Here is a 20865-nt window from a genome sequence, read left to right on the forward strand (position 1 = left end):
CCTTCTGATATGCATAAAATTCTACAATACATTTATACTTGGTGCCTCTTAACAGTGTTTTCCAGCTACATTTGTCTTCATTCTCCTCCCTGGGAATATAAAACTGAGTGCAAGGCTTAAATCTGCTATGTCTCATCCATACATTCAGTTCTCTGTACAAGAATGCCTGATGGACTTTGTCGCACATCTGGAATACAATGACACACATTCCTCCGTATACAGGATGACATCACCAGCTTTCATTCAGACAAATACTCTGAATCATATTTCTAATAATGGTGAAGATATGTAAACGCACACACACACACACACATATATATATATATTCATATTCTTCCACGGTTCCTCATCCAGCAACTTTCCCACCAATTTTGTCATTACTTCCTATGGTTGAACAAGATGGCCAGCTGGCTCTGAGGTAAAGCTCAAGACCATGGACAAAAGCAACGCTCAGTGGCTAAATGGGATCAAACACGGCCCATTAACACTGTACTTTCTCCAACTCATTTGGTCACACACACACCTAGAGTTGGAAAATGTCAGTTGTCTTTTGATGAACATTCCCAGGCACTGTACCAGGAGCCTCTTCTGGTATCATCATCACCTTCTTGCCCCTAACGCTGAAGGCAAACCTTATCAGAGACCCAAAACCATAGAAAGTCTCACTGTAGCTTCAACAACCCTTTGGATAGAGAAACAACCTTTAGAGCAGTATCATCAAATGTTTTTACTCATACAGCCACTAAGAAAATCTTAAAATTCCATTTTTCACACATTTTAAGTTGACATTTAAATTTCTCAACCATAATTTTAATTAACGGCAAAGGCTGTAATTCTGGCATATTGGAATTAGTAAAATTTTAGTTAAAACGTATCACTCATTTCAAGGTATCTAATGAAATCCAAATACCACACCAATTTGAAAACCACCTTCATCCATCAAAAAATACGTGAACAAACTCTTCTTTTAGAGTAAAAAAGGCTGTATTGTTCTTTTGTCTCCTGGAATTTGTATTTCCACTTTATCCCCACCCCCAACCAGAGAATTTTCTCTTGATATAACATGCTTTAACACTTGATTTTATTAATCTCCCTATTATATTTCTCTGTAACAAAAATGCGTATAAAGTGAGTTTTAAAAATCTCCTGTGGCTATAAGGCTTAAAAGTGTTCCATTTTCTTCTGATGCAAATGATTGATCCAAACAACATTAATTATAAGAATGTTAATATAGTTAACATGGAAATTACAATTTTATTGGAAATGTATTTCTAAAGAAATGGACAGGGCTTGTTTATTTTTCTCAACTAGTTCATATATCTATAGATGAATATTCTCTATTGCTAAAATAAGGTGGGGTTTAACATCAATTCCATACCTTTTTTTCCCAGGTTTAAAGACATAAGCAATAAGAAACGATTTTTTGTATAAGAAAGGAATGAAGGAGATTTATCATCAAAAAATCTTTTTGTCTATTATCTCATAACTAGATTAGCTCCTCCTTCAATTTTGTTGAAAGCCAAGAAGTAAAAACTAACCTGCAAAAGGATGTGTGCCCTGATCACTGTATTCATCCCCTTTATCAACACAGACACTAATATTTTCATAGTCCTTTGTTGGTAGGAAGAGGGTTTTGCACCCCAGGAAAACACACCACAGTCAGATTCGGGATGGGATGGGTAAGAGCTGTCCTTTGTCAGGAGAAGGTTAAGAAGTGAAATGGAAAAGGAGACATGGCAAAATCAGTTCTGAAGCAAATAATTTTAAGACAGGGTACCTACAGAAATTGGGAAATCGTCTCCTTTAAACCATCCACGCCTTCGTATCTCTTGGAGTGTTTTCACATGGATACCCCAGCTGGAATATACCTCCTCCAGGCAAGACTGTTGCTGCCAGACATTCTACCCATTTAGAAGTTTTATACCCACAAAAGTACACTTGGTTTGATTAACATATGAATTACCTTACAATATATCAGCCTGTAGCAGACACTACAGGAGAAGTAACACATTTTTAAAAAAGACAGAAACATAACTCTTGTTTAATCTACTTGAAAAGAGAAAATACCTAATAAATCAGTGTCCTGACAATATAGAAACTATATGCAACAAAAGATTATTTTTAATAATCGCAAAGAAAAATCTGGAAACGATCTAAATGTCTAACAATAAGAAAACTGCGAAATAATTTATGTTGCAGCAGCCATACGATGGACATATATGCGATATTTTAATTTGAAGAACATATATTGACATTAGAAAATGTTCTTCATATGGTGCTGACCGAAAAAACAAGCAGGAAACAAACTTGTAAATAAAACTTCATATTAATTTGTATGTGTGCTGGGGGGAAAGTCTATTAAGAAAATCTATTAAGCCGTGTTCAGTGGTTATCCTTAGGTGGTGTAATTATGGGTAACTTTCTTATTTGCTCTTTCCCAATTTCCACAAAAAGCATGTATTTCTCTCATGATGGTGGAGGAGTGTGGGGAGTGGGAAGTTGAGGAATTGGGGAAATAGATTCACTGTCTCAGGGCTGCTGCTGATGCCTATAGAGTTTGCGAGATGGTGTCCAACCAAGGGGCCAGTGAGAGCTTAAATCCAACCCACGTGGTGCAGGGCTGCTCTCCCACTAAGGGGGCGCCATTTCCCAACTCACAGTGAAAGATTCTGTCCACTGTCCACATCCTCAATTAGATTTTGGTCATTTCTCTCCTTGACCAATTTTATCCTTTCATCCCTGACTTCCACAGCTGGTTCCTTTGGATTACTGACTTCACTCACTCCAAGACAGGTAGAAATCAGTGCAGTCAGCTTCCCATCATGCTAACCTCATGAAATATCCCAGCTCACTGAGGCAAAAAAGCCACCAGTCAGCAAGTAAAATGCTATAAACCAGTGAGGTTTTCTGGCCCTTCAGGACAGCACAGCGGGCAATTTTTACTTCCACTATATTATACAACTCCAGTCTCCTTACCTCAGCAAGTGTGGAGGGATCTTCACAATGGTATCCACGCTATCCAGAGTTTCTGCAAAGGGAAAATTACAAAGTTAAAAATAAATATGTAAAGACTGAGAATTTAGATTGTATACAAATTTCACCGTTAGTTTCTTTTTTCCCCCTGGAAATTCCTATAATTATAAATAGTCAATTCTCAATTATCTGCACGCAAATCATCCATACTTAAAAATCCTTTTCCTTTGCTATAGCCCACGAGACTTCCTCTCAGAGCTTAAAGATTAGGACGCATTTCGCTTAGAGACAGAACAAATAGTTAAATTCCTAACCTGAAACAGAGTGCCAATTTAATCTAGTTGCACCTGGCTAAAAATGTTGTATTCTTGCAATAACAATAGAGAAAGAAAAGCTATTTCCTTGAAAATACCGTTTTAATACCCTTAAATAATAACTTATACTTGTGAGAGACTTTCAAGTTCACAAAGCACTTTATGCCACAGCTCATCTCACACACATTTATGACATGGCAGGTGAAACTTTTTAAAAATCATACTATAGTTAGGGATACTGACTGGGAGGCTCACCCCCCAAGTCTCATGACTCTGACCTGGATGTTCAGTACTTTACCGTTGTTGTGGACTATTCACCCTCCTGCTGCCTCCAGTTGTTGAGATAATGAAACATTCACGATTCTCTTCAAAAATAAAAACTGTTCTATTTCAATAGCTCCAACAATCCTGCACCCAATTCCTGTGTGTGTGTGTGTGTGTGTGTGTGTGTGTGTGTGTTTGCGTGTGTGTGCGCACACGCGCGTCAGAGTTGGGGGGGGATGGTTTTCCCACACCAACAAGCAATTCCCTGACAGCAGCTGGGTGTCCTCCAATTTAACTCAACTCTGACACGAACTGGAGAGAGCATCAGATCCCACAGATTTGGGCTCAATCCTACAAGCCTGTAACACCCCCCGCACCCCACCTTCAGATGCCAATCTCAAGTCCGGTTGTCACCTGGGCTTCTGACAGACTGGCTAGAAATTAAAGTTTCCAACAACCCCCTCCTTGGGTTTAACTAATTTGCTAGAATGGCTCACAGAACTCAGAGGAACTCTCACCTAGTAATTACTGGTATGTTACAGGATATAACTCAGGAACAGCCAGATGCTAGAGATGCAAGAGGCAAGGTGTGGGGAAAGGGCAGAGAGAGTCCTTGCTCTCTCGGTGCACCACTCTCGCCAAATGTCCCTGTGTTCATTGGCCGGGAAGTGCTCCAAACCCCATCCTTTGGAGGTTTTATGGAGGCTTCATTACATAGGCATGATTGATTGGCCACTGGTGTTTGAACTCAATCTTCAGCCCCTCTCCCCTCTGTGGAGGTCAGGGGGGTGGGACTGAAAAGGATGGTTTTCCTGGCAGCCAGCCCCCATCCGTACGTGTGGTCCAACAATCACTTCATTAACCTAACAAATGACTCTATAGCTCTCTTCACTTGGGAAATTCCAAGGGTTTGAGGAGCTCTGAGCCAGAAACAGGGACCAAGACCAAATATATATATATATTTCTTATTATAAATCACAACATCACACACTCCAACCGGTCTCCAGTTTTTCTGTTCAAACTCTTGCCTTCTCTCTTCACTGTTTAGAGTCAACAAGCCCTGTTGATCTGAACTATTTTTATTGGGGAAGGAGAAACATCTCTCCCCACCCTGCTAACAGACCAGAGGGAACAGTGGACACCAAATGTATCCCTGAGACTCAGGACTGAGAACAGGCCAAAACATGATGATAGCGTCTGGGCCCGCTGCGGTCCATGGGGCGAAACAGTGGGTGTACGCCAGACAGATAGCAAAATAGAAAGATGGATCAGCAGGGTGGGTGATGCTGTGGTCACAAGGCCAAGGGAGGAACTAGAAGGACTGAAGTCAGTTCTTAAGATGAGGCAGGATAATGAGAAAACAAAAGCCTGAGATGCAGATGCAGGGAGTGAGTCTGCACCTCATGGGTGAGTCCAGGCTAGCAGTCAACAGGGCAGAGCCAGTGCCCAGGACAACTGGACGCTGCATCCCAAGAAGAGGGTCTGACGCTGAACAACCAAATCGCTGTGGTTTTCCTCATCACACAGAAGAGTTTATATTCAACTCAGGATGTGCAACAGTGCCCAACTCTACAAGTGCTAACAGAGAGCTAGAGGAAAGGGAAAAGAGAAAGGCAGTCACAGAGCAGCCATAACAAGCCCATCCTGTTCCAGAAGGGACGCCGGGTAGGAAGCTGCATCGGGGGTGGCATGTCAGAGCACAGGTGAAGCCCAGGGACGTAAATGTGGGCATCGCATTCTCAGAAACTGAAGCTGTGGCTCTCAAAGTGTTCAACTCCAGTCGGGCTGCAAGTCAGAGAGGAGAGCTCACGGCTCATCCTTGTGAAACGCAAACTTTTAGGCTGGGGAGGAGTTGCAAAGGGGAAGGAGCAGCTCAAGAGGTCGATCGAAACGGACGGGGTGCGGGCACGAGGCCAAGGTCAAGTGGGGGCCCAGTGTGGCTGAGAGGACTGGTAAGAGGGATGTGAGCATGGTCTGCTAGACTGAGGTCTGGGTACCTTATTCTTCAGTCGGTGGAAGAACAGAGGAGAAAGTCAGATCGCAGTGAGTTGAAAAGTAAGCAGGAAGTGAGGATGTGGACACAATCACTACATTCCCTTTTTTTTTATTATTAATTTTTATTGGAGTATAGTTGCTTTACAATGTTGTGTTAGTTTCTACTGTACAGCAAAATGAATCAGCTATACGTGTACGTATGTCCCCTCTGTTTTGGATTTCCTTCCCATTTACGTCACCACAGTGCATTGAGTAGAGCTCCCTGTGCTATGCAGTATGTTTAGTTACATTCACTTTTTAAGAAGGTTAGCTGTGAAGGTAACAGATGCTGTGGCTGGAAGGAAAAGCGGGTGGAGAGATAGACGGAAGGATGGTGGTTAGATAGACCATCCTTCTTCTCTTACTTGGTATTCAGGCCTCTAATTTTCTTTCTCTTCTCCATTTTCCAAATCCATTCTACAGGAGCTCCCTGATATATGCAAACACCTAAAGTTTCTAAAAGGGACATGGTCCAGTTCTAATGTTCTGCCATTCTATTTCATCCTGCCATTCCCAGCTCCCAAGCCTCCAGGGTTGCCACTGCTTGAAGGAGAATGCTATTCTTTCAGGCTCTCCACTCGCTGACCCAGTCCCTTGTTCTTTTCTACTCCTTAGTCAGACCATTTCCTCACTGACAAACGTATCTAACCTAGATAGCTTAAAATACAGAAAAAGTACATACATGTTCCTTGCCCGTTATTATGCAGCCATTAAGAAAACTGATTTTCAGAGACATATTAATGATAAAGTAGAAGAAAAGCTGAAGTTGAAAAACATGTAACAATCCGTCATTTATGTAGAACCCTCTGCAGAAGGGAAATACTCCAAAATGTGATGAGTGTTTTCTCTGGGTGGTGACATTATGGGTGATTTTAATTTTTTCTTTATAGTGTTCGAATATTTTTCAATATTCTAAAATGAGCATATGTAACTAGAAAACAAGACAAATATCACTTAAAACCCAAATAAGACATTAACACGTTCATTTATTTATGTGCTGAACATGTGCCTCTCATACTGTAGGTGCAGAAGCCACAGACGAGCATACAGTCTCTGTGCTCAGGAAGCTCACGTCTACACTGTAGACATTTGTTGCTTTCGTTGACTGGCATCCACTCTGCTGCCTCTGAAGCAGCAAACCCTAATTTTGTTTTGAGGAAGCCATCCTTCCCTGACTCTGGGATTTCACTGGGCCTTGTAGCCAGCTAGCCCAGAGGACTGGTTCAGGGATACATACTCAACCCATCAGGACGAAGAGAGAACTGTGACACCAAGGGCTGGGTGGGAGTGACTGCAAGAGCCCCACTCTCTTGAGATGATCCCGTGATAGGCCAGGTGGGAAATGACCCCTTTCTCCTGTAAAGGCCTAAACGTGGAGATGCTCTCTCTCTCTCTTCTATGACAGTTTTAATGGGAGATGACTCCTCTCTCCTGTGATGGTCTAAATGTCTTTCTCCTATAGTAGTCCAAGTGGGAGATGAGCTCTTTCTTCTGAGATGGAATAAGTGTGAAGATGACCCCTCTCTCCAAAGGTACTTTTGATAAGAGATAACTCTTTCCTGGGATGGTCTAAATATCTTTCTCCTATAATAGTCCAAGTGGGAGATGAGCTCTTTCTTCTGAGATGGAATAAGTGTGAGGATGACCCCTCTCTCCAATGGTACTTTTGATAAGAGATGACTCTTTCCTGGGATGGTCTAAATGTCATGGTGACCCCTCTTCCCTATAATGGCCCCAAGTGTAAGATGACCCGTCTCTCCCATGATGGTCTAAGTCAGAGACGATCCCTCTCTCCTGAGATGGTCTAAGTGTGCTGATTCATGAACCCAAAGCTGTGGAGACTCATGCTGAGAGTGTTCATCATCCCAAAAGAGCAGAGCGAGGTCCTTGAAACAGTATCTAATTCCTGAACCAAACTCAACCCACAGCTAGCCTTCCAAGGGGTATTTAGTTCATAGTGAATACATGCTATTTTGCTTAAGTCTGCTTGAATCAGGTTTTTTGGTCTCCTGAATCCAGTATATTTCTCAATCATCCTGCCCCTAAAAGAGTAGCTTTGTGCATAACCAACTATAATCCCCAGCAGCAGGTGCTATAAGAGGGTCCTGAAAGCAGGGCTCAGAGCCCAGAGGAACAACTGATTCGACTGCAGAGCTCAGGGGAGGCTTCGTATGTGAGCTGGGCCTTGGGATTCTGGAAAGGAAAGCTGTAGCAGAAGGATTAGCACAAGCCCAGGCAGAGAAGTGGGCAGCACATGGCATGTACAAGAAAGTACGTGGCTTACTGGGGACCGACGAACCCTTGCTATGGGGGCGATGGGAAAGAAGGCTGGGGCTAGATTCCAAAAAGCATTCTAAGGAATTCACACTTTACTCTAAAAAAAAAAAGTATGGGGGTTGAGGAGTGAAAAGCATTTTATAGCCAAAAAAAAAAAAAAAATGGAACAGTGGAAAATGGACTGGAGTGGGAAAGAGAACAGGAAACCGTACCTTCATGTCTTTGTTTCCGCCTCATTCTCCCTCCAACATACCCTTCTAACAAACTAATTATAGGGAGAGAGCATTTTATTCATCTTTCTATCCCCACTGCTCAGTACAGAGGAGGTCTTAATAAATCTTTGCTACATAAGTGAAGAAGAGAAGAAACCCACAGCTTACCCATTCTCCAAGTCCAATTTACTTCAAAAGCCCCACCAGCTCACACCAATCCCCCCAGCACACCCCTGACCCCACATTCATCCCCTCTTCTTTGATCTCTTTTCCTGGTTTACTCATTCCAACCTGCACAATGAATTCCCCGCACTGTTATTTAACTGTTTCATGAGCTCCCATCTCTTCTTGCTTACTAAGAACAGCCACTGGGAAAAGAATCACATCTACTCTTCCAGGCAGGCTGGACTCCAGGCTCTGCTCAGATCATCTATCTGCCTCAGCTCTGGGCTTCCCGGTTACTTCAAGGACCTAAACTAGGCAACACTGCACTTTAACTTAACAAGATGTTGAGTATCGACATGAAAATTAAAAATACTAGATTCCTCTCCTCCTCCCTGTTATCTAAATCTCCTTAACTTACAGCAAAATAATAACGAGTACAAGGAATAGCATGTTTAGAGCGCAGTCAGCCCTGCTTTATTATGTTACCCAGCCATCTGTGACCCTTCATTAGAGGCATTTGAGAATCTACCCTGATCACTCTGCTGAATGACAATGGCAATGCAAAAATAGTACTGTGGCTTTAAGAGCCTTGCTTCTCTCTTATGTACCTGGTCCATTTTTTTTTTCCTCTAACAGTAAACAAATGGTCAAGTTCTGATTCTGCCTATGAGATAAACTTCCTTGACAACATTCTAGGAAATTTTGTGACAATAGGCAGACATTAAAAAAAAAAAATGCTGTGGCTGTGTACACACACACTCAAACATATGTGAATTCAGACCAAATATTAACCGAGTCACCACCTAAAGCACCATCAGAATTCTCCATTTAGTGGAAAACCTGCTAATAGCCCTTCTCTATCTCCTTTCAGGCTGTACCACTGTACAGTGTCATGACAAGCACTGATGGCTCTTTGGTTGAAAGAGAAAGGGATTCAATTTTATGTTTTAATTAAGTGGCAACTGAGGGATCACATGCAGGCTTGGGCAAGGCCAGAGGCCAAGGGAGCTGCCCTGGTTTCTCCTTCGCCTTTCCTTTTTTTTTTTCTCCTTAAGCATCACTGTCACCTGAGCATGCTCCTGATCTCTCTGCATTCCTACCCAGACAATTTTGATTGCCCACGTTCTTGCCTAATTGGAATGTCATTCAATTTTCTCCGAGGTTGAGTTCTACAACCTGAGTCTGATGGGAAACACAAATTTGCTACCTGGAACTTCTTTCAATGCTTGCACAGCTCACAAATCTAAAATCCCACCTGTCTGAAGGGCAGACGACAACAGAATTGCAGAGGTAACACCATCCCACCCGTACGTTATTCTTCATGTAGAATAACCATGAAAGCTAATACTTAACAAGCTGGCCTCTATCAGGAGAATCAAATTAAACAAGCTATTCCTTCCCGGTTACACTCGCCAAGGTTTTGAGATCGGGGTTGATGGTTCAACTTCCCTCTTGCCCACAGGCGCTTCGGAATCAGGCCCCTGGATTCCCACCGGCTTGCGGTCCTGACTCGGAGATGGGTGACCACCGTCCGCCGTGCTGGGGATCTGAAGAAAGGGGCCGCCCAGAGGGGAGGACGGCGTTTCCCCGTTAGGGTTTGGAAGATGATAAAGAGACCAGAGGGGAGGCGGATGGATGTCAACGCCCGAACCCAAATTCGCGTATCACACATCAGTTTACCGAGGCAACTCTCGCAATTGCGCAAAATGCTTCGATCACAGATGCTCAGCGAAAGCCCCCCACGCAGAGGGGCCATTGCAGCCAGCCCGCGCGACCCTCCGGCGGCGGCGAGGAGGACCCACCGGCAGGTGCCCTACGCCCCGCGCCCCGCTCGGCGCGCTTACCAAGGGCCCAGGTGCAGCTCTCTTTGATGGCTTTGTACTTGCTCCCGGACGCTTCCTTCTGCAGCTTCCTTAGGATCTCTTCCATCTTGACCTTCGCCGGGGGCCGGCCGCAGACAGCAAGGGGAGCGCACGCGAGGCCCCGCGGCGACGCCGCCGCCACCGCAACCCGGCCCTGGGCGCCTAGGCTGCCGCTGCGCTCGCCCCGCTCCGACCCCGCGCGGCGGCTGATGAATCACGCCCGCTCCATGCAGCGGCCACGTCAGGCCCGGAGCCCCGCCCGCCGCCCCGCCCGCCGGGTCAGGTGCGCCCAGCGCGCGGCGACGGCCACGGCGACGGCGGGCTGGGGACCGGAGGCCGCGACTCGGCCCCGGCCCCCGAGGCGGTCCCGGGGGCACGGAGGCTCGCGGAAAGGTGGAGGTGGACGTCCTGGGCTGGCTCGCAGGCTGGGCGTTGGCCGGGCTCGGCCCGAGGGAGCGTCTGGCTGCGGCCGGCAGTGGGCGGGGAGGGGCCTCGTCGCTGCTCCCGCCACACCCCCATCCGGAGCGGGCGGAGTTGGAGCGGCCCGGCCCCGGCTCGCTGAGCTCCCAGCGCCGGGTGGCGTGGCGCCCTCTGCGTCCCGCCGTCCAGGCGCTGCTCCCTCGTTAGTGATGAGCAGCTCTTCTGGGCCACCTTCTGTGCCAGGCTCGGGCGCTACCTGTGAATAGACTGTGATTCTGCCCAACCATGTATTCCACACCATCTCACGTGTGTGTGTGTGTGTGATGAACATCCTCATTATACACAGGTTAAGGTACTTCCCAAAGCAACAAGATTTGGACTCGAAACACACTCTTGCATCCAAAACCCCTTTTAAAAATCTCTCTTTATTCCCTTTCCATTCCTTTGTTGACCTGAATTGTTTTCCTCTGAAGAAAAATAAAGGCGGGGGCGGGCGGGGGAGTGGCGCACAAGGGCTACGTGACTTGGGTAGGGGTGGGAGAGGTGGACAGAGAAAGCTTCAGCAGTGAAGAACCTTCAGGCCGAACTTGGGAGGCGGACGCGGACGTGGGGGGCCGGATGGGGAAGGCAGTGTGAGGCAGGACCTCTACTCTTGGGAGAGCACCTGTGTTTCAAGAACTTCATGTCGGGTTCAGCGATGGGAGCCCTAGGATGGTTGCTGCAGGAAGAAAGGAGAGGAAAGCAGGAGTCTTATTTGGAGTCTCATTTTTTTTCCTGTTGTGCAAGCTGCGGTTGCGAACTAAGAAAGGATTTTAAGCATTTTCGTTGTTCTTTAGAAATGTAACTGTGGTGGTAGTGAGGAAGTTACATTTCAGAGGAGTAGACTGGCAGCTGGGAAAGGAGTAAGAAGATTCTGCAGTAATCTAGAAATAAGTTAAGCCGATGATAGATGGAAAGGAACAGAGGAAAATATAGCAAGAGATATTTAAGGTGTCGAAGCAGTAGGATTTACTGACTGATCGAGGTAGTAACATATGGGATAACTTGCAGGTTTTTTGTTTGGGAAAATGGGAGGATGGTGGCCCCATCCTCCAAGTTAAAGAAGAGAGAAAGAGAAGGGTTTGGAATCCAGGGGGTATATGAGTTCAGTTTTGAACACGTTTAGGTTGAAATGGTAATGAGATACCATAAGGTGTTTTGCTTATGGGCAGGAACTCAGGACAGGGCTCCGAGATAGAAATGAGGATTTGAAACCATCAAGTATTGAAAATTGTTGATGCCTAGGATTTGGCAAAGGTTGCTGGGAGGCAGTGGATCAAATGGGAAGAGCAGGAGGCCAGAGAGGAAATTGGGGGCCTCTTACCCTCAAATGATGGTCAGAGGAGCAAGTGCCCTGAGAGGAGGCTGAGAAGGAGCAGTTAGAAACCCGCAGTGCGGGAAGGAGGGCAGCCGGGAAAGGGAGTGTCGCAGGAGGGTGTCCAACAGATGGGGCGGGTTCAGACTGCTGCTTAAGCCCTCTTGGTAGTGAGGAGGCAAAGCTTGCAAAGTCTAGCCCCGTAGGGACCCTTCTCCTCACATCCACACACCTTATGAAACCATCACTTGAAGAAGTGTTTCCAGTGCTAAAAAAAAAAGTTCAAAAACACTGTAGTCGATAATATAATTATGTTAGACTACATTGTTAACTATTTGGAAATATACATAGAGAGAGAGATCACAACTTTATACCATATAGAGAAATAAATTACAAATGTGTTAATGTGTTAAAGAGTTAAATTTAAGAACTGAACCATAGAAGGTTTAGAAGAAAATGTAAGTGAATATACTTATCTTAATGCATTAAGATTATTTCTAATAAACCAGCTAAGGAAGAAACTGAAAGGCAAACAGATTTGACTATTTCAATATGTAGAAGCTTTATGTCAAAAGTTCCATACAAAAAATGAAAAGCAAATGACATTCTGAGGAGCAGATCGAAAAGAGAGTAACTCACCTTTTAATTTTATGTGTAGTTATGTTTTTTACTCTTTTTAAGATTATTATCTTTATAATTAAAAACAAATTCACTTAAGCTATACACCAGAAAAATAATATTTCAGAGATAAAATGATTCAATAGCTTTGTAAAAAAGCTTTTACAAAGTATTAAAAAAAGAAACAGATGCACACTTTAAAACAATAGGCAATAATAAGAAGTCATTTCACAGAGGAATAAATACAAATGACACAACCTATGAAAAGTGTTCAAGCAACTACTAATCAAAAGGGCACAAAATCTTTCAATAAAAGGTGATTTTCTTTTTAATAAAATTGGCTAAGAGGTTTAAAATACTATTGCCTGGTGTTAGTAAGGAGCTGGCCAATTAGGTCCTCTCATGTTATGGGTGGTGGTGGAAGGATAACTTGATACCCATTCCTGGAGGGATTCTGAATGTGTTTATAGCAGAGGTATGGCTCCAACCCAGAAATCCCACTTTTAGAAATTCATCTTAAGCAAATGATTATGGAAGTGGATAAAGGTTTTGTTTTGGTTTTTTTCCACAAGGATTTCAGTGTGTCATTCAATTATCTTTAAAAATTGAAAACTATCTAAATGTCCAGCAACAGAGAAATGGATGAATAATTTATGATGTATGTATCCATAAAGCAGCAAAGTATATAGCCTTTAAGATTAATGCAGGAGAGGAACATTGAATGACATGAAAAGCAGTTTCTACTGTATAGTTAGATGAAATAGAAGGTTGTAAAATGCTATGTACTTCTTTGCACTAAATGAGCCCCATTTTATTATTTAAATATTCGATATGGATGTACATATGTTTTAAAATATGTACATATATATAAATGGAAAATAAACATAAACTATTAACAGTGCTTATCTCTGATGGGGTTATAGGTGAGTTTACTTTTTCCTTGAACATTTTTACTTTTATGATTGCAAATTATTTTTTTTAAGTGGTGGGAAAATGAAATAAAAGTAGTATCCGGGCAACAAGGTCAATGGCCACAGAGGACAAAGATAAACACAAAAAAGGATTAAATGGATGTGAGAGTTTAGTCAGGAAGCCTGCCCCAGAAGAATAATGAGGGCAGAATCTGGTTGCAGTGGATTAAGAGCAGGTAGAAACACATGTCTAAATAACCCACTCAAGATATTGGCTGTGAAGGAAAGTAAGAGTAGAATAGTTAAAAGACCTTTGTTTTAAAAAAATGTCAACTCACAGCAAAAAATGTCCTGAATCCACCCAGTATACACATAGGTACATGTATAGCTAGATTAAAAAACTGAAACAGGGCTTCCCTGGTGGCGCAATGGTTGGGAGTCCGCCTGCTGATGCAGGGAACATGGGTTCGTGCCCCGGTCCAGGAGGATCCCACATGCAGTGGAGTGGCTGGGCCCGTGAGCCATGGCCGCTGGGCCTGCGTGTCCGGAGCCTGTGCTCTGTGACGGGAGAGGCCACAGCGGTGAGAGGCCTGCGTACCACAGAAAAGAAAAAAAAAAAAAAAAAAACTGAAACAAAAATTTTATTTCTAGAAAAATACTTACTGTTAAATAAAATAGAATTACTATTAAATATGATTTTTATGCATTGTTGCAGGCACACTTACCCATTTGGAAATTCAATCCAGGTTGGAGACATGAACACGATGCTACATGCGTAACACAGGTGCTTTGTGCTTTGATGTCTATTTCTTTCCACTGTTTTTAGTTATGTTGGTTAAAAACTGGTTCACACACACATAAGTGGTGTGGATGCTATTAATAACAATATACTCTACTTAGCGATAGAAATTGCAAATTTCAGTGAAGTCTTCTTTAATCTTAATCTAAAATGGTGATAAACTTATAATCATTCTTCAAGATATTTGAATAACAAAGTATTAGTAATTAGTTTCCTTCTTTGGGCATCAACTTTAACTCAAATATGCATCTGGGATTTTAAAAAACAAATGGATCTTTTATCTAAATGCTTTTCCTTGATATTTCAAATTTCTTTTTTGGAAATGTTTGAAGTTTCAAACAAACACTCGCAATATTATTAGTATCTTTCATTTTATTCCATTCAAAATGTTTTCATTAATAATGTTCTCTTCCTGTGTTGCAAAATGTTGAGGACATATAGTAACCACAGTGATTACTTAAAATGTATTTTGTAACTGTTGGATATCGTCAACATCTTGAAATATATTTTTACTTTTTCCCTATAGATCCAAATTCAGTTAATTAAAAATGTCAAAAAAAATCTAGTTATATGTGCCAATTTTGTTACTGAAACATCATCTCCAAAAATGTTAGCCAAAGGAGATTGCTTTTAAACAGAAAAATGTTTTTTAGTTCATATAACCTTAATTAGTATTTTCCTCATAGCAATCAATTACTCCAGTATGATAAAACATATGCACATATTATTCAATGGAAAGGCTAAGAAAGATCCAACAATACAGTGGTTTACAGAACACAGACTTTTATTTCTCGCTTAAATTAAGTCCTGAGTTGGTGGTGCAGGTTGATACAGCAGTTCCAGGAGATCATTCAAGGACCATGTACCTTACATTTTACTCCTCTACCAACCCAGAGCAAGTTGTTCTCATCTGTGTGACCAAGGATGGGTCCTAGGCAGATTGTGCTCTAGTTCACAGGAAGAGGAAGAGAGAGTAAAGGAGTCCAGGTCTCAGATGTAGATGTCACACAAATCCATTTTCCTATATTCCATTGGTGAAGACAGTTGCAGAGACACACCTGGGTACAATATAGTCCATCTGTGCCCCCAGGACCCCTGCCACAGCTCTGTTCCTGTGGCAGAGAGAGGAGGATTTGGTGGGTGACAGCTAATCTCAGCCACACCTTGAATTTCTGAACAAAGCACATCAAAAAGTGCTTTCTCTTAATGAAATCAAACAACTATGATTGGTTTTCAAGAGATTCAGTAAAGACTCAGTAGAATCCTTAAGATGCCAAATCTTTACAATGTGTGAAACAGTAATTCCAAATAGTAAAGTAGATGGTAATTTCTAATAATATTTTAAATTACTTTGTTATGTTTCCTGGTCATATTTACTTCTGAATCACTTGCAATTCTGTTACAATTTACCAGTTTAATTTATGTTTTCCAAATAATATATTTTTCTAATTTTATCAGGTTACTTAAACCAGTTATGGGTTAGGTTAAATTTAAACAACACAATAAATCCTTTATAAAAATTGTCTTGTCATATACATTTGGCGTAAACTGAAAGTATATTAGTGCTTTTGTTAAGTAGAGTCACATAACCTATGTCTGCTCACATCGGCCTAATAAGTATTAATTCTATTCTATGTGTTCTATAGAACCACAAATGTGTTTAAGAGAATGTCTTATCACTTAGAAGTATATTTTTAAATTTCTCAGTTGATTTATCATTAAGAATCATATTCACCATGTCCATGTATGCTGAGAATAGTTTTTTCAGTAACTATGTGAGTAATTTTCTCTCTCACCACACATATGCAACTAAATATGATAGTAATATTTTTTCATTAACTGACCTGAAATAGTGTTGACAAATTTATGTCTTTTTTTCTTTCTCTGAAAATATTTGAGGGCCTTACCAACCAGTTTGGCTTGTATTTCCAAGTTTATATGTGTGTGTACAAATTTAAGCTTTCATTTGCAAAAATATTACAAATAATAAAGTTTCAGTGGTGTTGAGCATTTGACAAACTATATTTAATCTTTATTAAGAAGGCTTGAATTTATTTTTTTGATTAAGCTTAAATTTTAAAATTTATTGATTAAAAGAAACATTTTTCCCAATCTTTTCACTATTTGTAGGTCCAGATCTGGCAGTTCAACTAGAACATCCTTCTGTGCTTTTTACATCATCATTCTCATTTCTTGTAATAATAAAATAAACTATTTTGAGAATAGCTTATACAGGTTTGATTAAAATGTACAATTATTGCAAAGCCAAAAATACCTAACAATTACACCTAATCCAAAAAAACGCATAACCAAAACTTGATGGGAAGTCTTGCCAATAGTGGATAAATTCTTCTAAACTTCATTTCATGATTAACTGTAAATTACACTGACACACATTAAACTATAAAACATTAACTTCCTGATACCATTATGGTCAAATCCAGAAAATCAAATGAGATAGCAGTGAACAGAAGAGTGAATGGCCGGCTGACTCCCAGCCAATGCGTATAGCCATTACATCCCCTCCACCAGCTGTCACTCAACTCAGGTTTCCCCAGTACTTGCCGCAATGTGGACAGCACCATTTAAAATATATATACACATGGCATTCTGATATTGAAGGTGCCACATTACTTTACTTCTGAAAAGAATATTATCTGATGAAACAGACTAATTGATTTTACAATCCACTAATGGGTAGAGAACTGAAATTTGAAAAACACCAGACCAGCAGGAGATTTGATGGAAAGCATATTATACAGAAAAAAGACATAAAGGCAGAAGCTGAAGAGGTCAGAGGTAGCCAGCCTAATGGGTGAAACAAGTATTCTAAGAATATAGGGAAGATGGTATTTAGAGTACAGACAGAGTCGTTGGTCCAGTTAGGGGATGAAGGGCAATCTTCAGACAAGGAGGGGAAGCCAGGAGACTGAGTTTTGATAGTGTATAGTTTGTTGATGTGGGGACAGGAATTTGTGGGAGCTATACCTGATAGCTTCTGCTTTTCTTGTGAATTAGGAAGACATTTATTGAGTGTAGGAGGAGAAGTGAATAGACAGAGGACCAAAAGTTTGGAAAAGGGAAAGAGAGATGACTAAGAATGCATAGAAGACTTCCTTGAAGTATTGAGAGCCTTAGTCTCTGAACCTAAATGTCTATGAACATTTAGGAAGCAGTCCCAATTCAGCAAAATTTCCAAGTCTGGTAATACCTAGTGAATTTGCTATTGCCTCAAATGCTGATCACAAAGGTTGATGGTGCTAAATCCATATTTCCAGCTCAAATCTCCCTTCCAAACTTATTTTACCTGATATTCAAATCATTGACCTTTTCACTTACTCTGATGCCTAACTCACAGTATATTAATAAGACTTGTTTGCAACATCATTTAACCCAAATATGCACCGGTATAATCTAAAAGTAAAATAACCTTATTTTTGGGTTAAATTCAATTTTGTATTAAATTCAGCCTAGGAAAATAGCATTTAATTTGAAGATGGTTTATAAAATCATTTGTGATCTTGAGCATTTAAAAGGGTAAATTATTTTTTATTAGAGAAATGCAAAACTACAATGAGGTATCACCTCACACCAGTCAGAATGGCCATAATAAAAAATCTACAAACAACAAAGGCTGGAGAGGGTATGGAGAAAAGGGAACCCTCTTGCACTTTTGGTGGGAATGTAAATTGATACAGCCACTATGGAGAACAGTATGGAGGTTCCTTAAAAAACTAAAAATAGAACTATCATATGACCCAGCAATCCCACTACTGGGCATATACCCTGAGAAAACCATAATTCAAAACGAGTCATGTACCACAATGTTCATTGCAGCTCTATTTACAATAGCCAGGACATGGAAGCAACTTAAGTGTCCATCGACAGATGAATGGATAAAGAAGATGTGGCACATATATACAATGGAATGTTACTTAGCCATAAAAAAAACCAAAATTGAGTTATTTGTAGTGAGGTGGATGGACCTAGAGACTGTCATACAGAGTGAAGTAAGTCAGAAAGAGAAAATTAAATACCGTATGCTAACACATATATATGGAATTAAAAAAAAAATGTTCTGAAGAACCTAGGGGCAGGACAGGAGTAAAGACCCAGACGTAGAGAATGGACTTGAGGATACGGGGAGGGGGAAGGGTAAGCTGGGATGAAGTGAGAGAGTGGCATTGACATATATACACTACCAAATATAAAATAGATAGCTAGTGGGAAGCAGCCACATAGCACAGGGAGATCAGCTCGGTGCTTTGTGACCACCTAGAGGGATGGGATAGGGAAGGTGGGAGGGAGATGCAAGAGGAAGGAGATATATGTATATGTATAGCTGATTCACTTTGTTATAAAGCAGAAACTAACACATCATTGTAAAGCAATTATACTCCAATAAAGATGTTAAAAATAAAGATGTTAAAAAAAGTAAATGATTTTTAATACATTTTAAGTAATTTATATAATATATAGTGTACCCTTGTATAAGGATAAAAATTAAATATGCAAAATAGATAATATTAATAATTAATAACATTGAAAAATGATTCCTTTATTTTATTTATTACTATTTTTTCTATTTTAGTAATTTATTTAGTAATTTAAATTTATTTAAATTAATTTATTTAAATTAATTTAAATTTATTAAATTTAAATTAAATGCTAAATTTAAATTTAGTAATTTATTACTAAAAATTTTCTATTTTAGTAATAATTAGTATGTACTTCAATGTGATACATTTGGACTTTTGCTTCTGGCTATGATAACAGCAGCTTATATTGGAACAAACTTACTGTTGAAAGCAATTGTAAAACTGTATTTAAAAAATTAAAAGCATTGTTTGAAGGCATCAAAAGCAACCAAAACTGCCAGGACTTGAAGGGCCAAGATCCTAGAGTGAAGGGGAATGCACAAAAGTGAGCCAGTTGTTTACAGTTACTTTTTCCCCTTGGAGCACTTGCTAGTTCACATCATAGCACATAGAGGCCAAGCTGAAAATGGTAATCTAGAGATGCGAGAGTTCTCAAGGTATGGGATGATGAAAATTGTAGTTCTGAGTTATTAAGGCAATTAGAACATGAGGAAACAAGGTGGTAGGGAAAGGGGAATCACACAAACTTAAGGCTACATAAAATTATATATAACATTATAAACAATAAAATAAATAACCCCAAAAAGTTTGACACCTACTCATTAAAAAAATTTTAATGAACAGCCTTTCTCATAGTCGTGATAAATCTGTGTGTGTAGATGTGTATATGTATGTGTAAATATTGGTATACTTTTATGCAAATGAGGTAACATTATACATGTTCTTATACATTCTGCCTCTTTTCACTCAATGTTTTGTCACAGACAAGTCTTCCTTTTTAATGGCTGCTTATTATTCCTGTTGTATGACTCAATCTATATTGTTGGTTCCAGATTTTACTATTATAAAGAAGACTTCAATGAACATTTAGTTATTATATTACTTCCCTACCTCCGTACATACCTTCCTAGAGTAAACTCCTAGAAGTGGAAGTGCTGAGTCAAAAAGCATACACAGTAAAAGGGTTTGACAACTTATTGCCAGAATATGATCAAGGTACACAGATATCTGTTTCCACAAACAGTGCAGGAAAGAACCAGTATTGCTATTCTTCAGCATCACAATGTATTGAAAATTCCTCAGAAGGTCAGAGAAAGAGCCCTACAGCATATTATGGAAGCATTTACTATTCCTCAACAATGTGTCCATTTGAGATTCTGATTCCGAAGCAAGCACCAAAAAGAAGGACGGGACATAGACCCGAGATAAGAATGTTCCAGTCACCACTTCTATTCAACTGTATACTGACTAAAGATCTCAGGCAGCACAATGAAACAAGAAAAAAAGTACAAGAATTAGAAAAGGAATAAATGAAATAGTCATTATTTGTAGGTGATATAATTATTTACAAGGAAAATCTAAAAGAATCTACAGATAAATTTTCAGAAATAATAAGGGTTTAGCAAGATTTCTAGATGTAGTATTAATATAAAAAGACAATTGCATTTGTATTCACGAGCAAAACCCCCCAAAATTTAGTAGCATAAAATAATATAAAGCATCTAGGAATAAATATAAGAAAATGTGTGTAAGTCCTTTGTTCAGAATACTCCAAGTCTTTACTGAAGAATTTTAAGGAGATCCAAGAAAATGGAGAGATATACCTCATTTGTATAAAGAAGATGAAATATTGGGTAATAAGCAATTCCAGTGAAATTCCCAACAGGTGTTTTCATGGAGCAGAAATGGATGACTTTAAAATTCATTTGGCCCCTTTGTCATAAATTAATTGAGCATATGTGTGTTGGTTTATTTCTGGGCTCTTTACTGTGTTCCATTGATCTATATGTCTATTTTTATGCCAATACCATACTGTTTTAATTACTATAGCTTTGAATATAGCTAAAGTAATATAGCCAAGAATGTACAATGGGGTAAGTATGGTCTCTTCAATAAATGGGTTGGGAAAACTGAACAATGACATGCAGAAGAATGAAACTCAACCACTATCTTACACCATGCACAAAAATTAACTAAAAATGAATCAGAGGGTTTCCCTGGTGGCGCAGTGGTTGAGAGTCCGCCTGCCGATGCAGAGGACGCGGGTTCATGTCCCGGTCTGGG

General features: G+C 40.5%; 1 protein-coding gene across 2 annotated transcripts in view; it reads right to left on the reverse strand.

Annotated features, from left to right (window-relative positions):
* ARFGEF3 (ARFGEF family member 3) overlaps window positions 1-10615 on the reverse strand; it is a 186862-nt gene extending 176247 nt beyond the window's left edge. The window contains exons 1-2 of one of the 2 annotated variants that reach the window (XM_027085256.1): window positions 10084-10615; window positions 2977-3028 (exon numbers count right to left, since the gene is read on the reverse strand). In XM_027085256.1, the coding sequence (XP_026941057.1) occupies window positions 2977-3028; window positions 10084-10168 (137 nt within the window). In that variant the 5' untranslated portion in view covers window positions 10169-10615. The remainder of the gene's footprint in view (window positions 1-2976; window positions 3029-10083) is intronic. The other variant, XM_027085265.1, reaches the window with a different exon arrangement.
* Window positions 10616-20865: the final 10250 nt, after the last annotated feature.

The sequence above is a fragment of the Aethalodelphis obliquidens genome, unplaced genomic scaffold (assembly GCF_003676395.1).
Source record: "Aethalodelphis obliquidens isolate GAN/ISIS:26980383/991018 unplaced genomic scaffold, ASM367639v1 scaffold3, whole genome shotgun sequence".
In the NCBI taxonomy this organism is placed as follows: domain Eukaryota; kingdom Metazoa; phylum Chordata; class Mammalia; order Artiodactyla; family Delphinidae; genus Aethalodelphis; species Aethalodelphis obliquidens.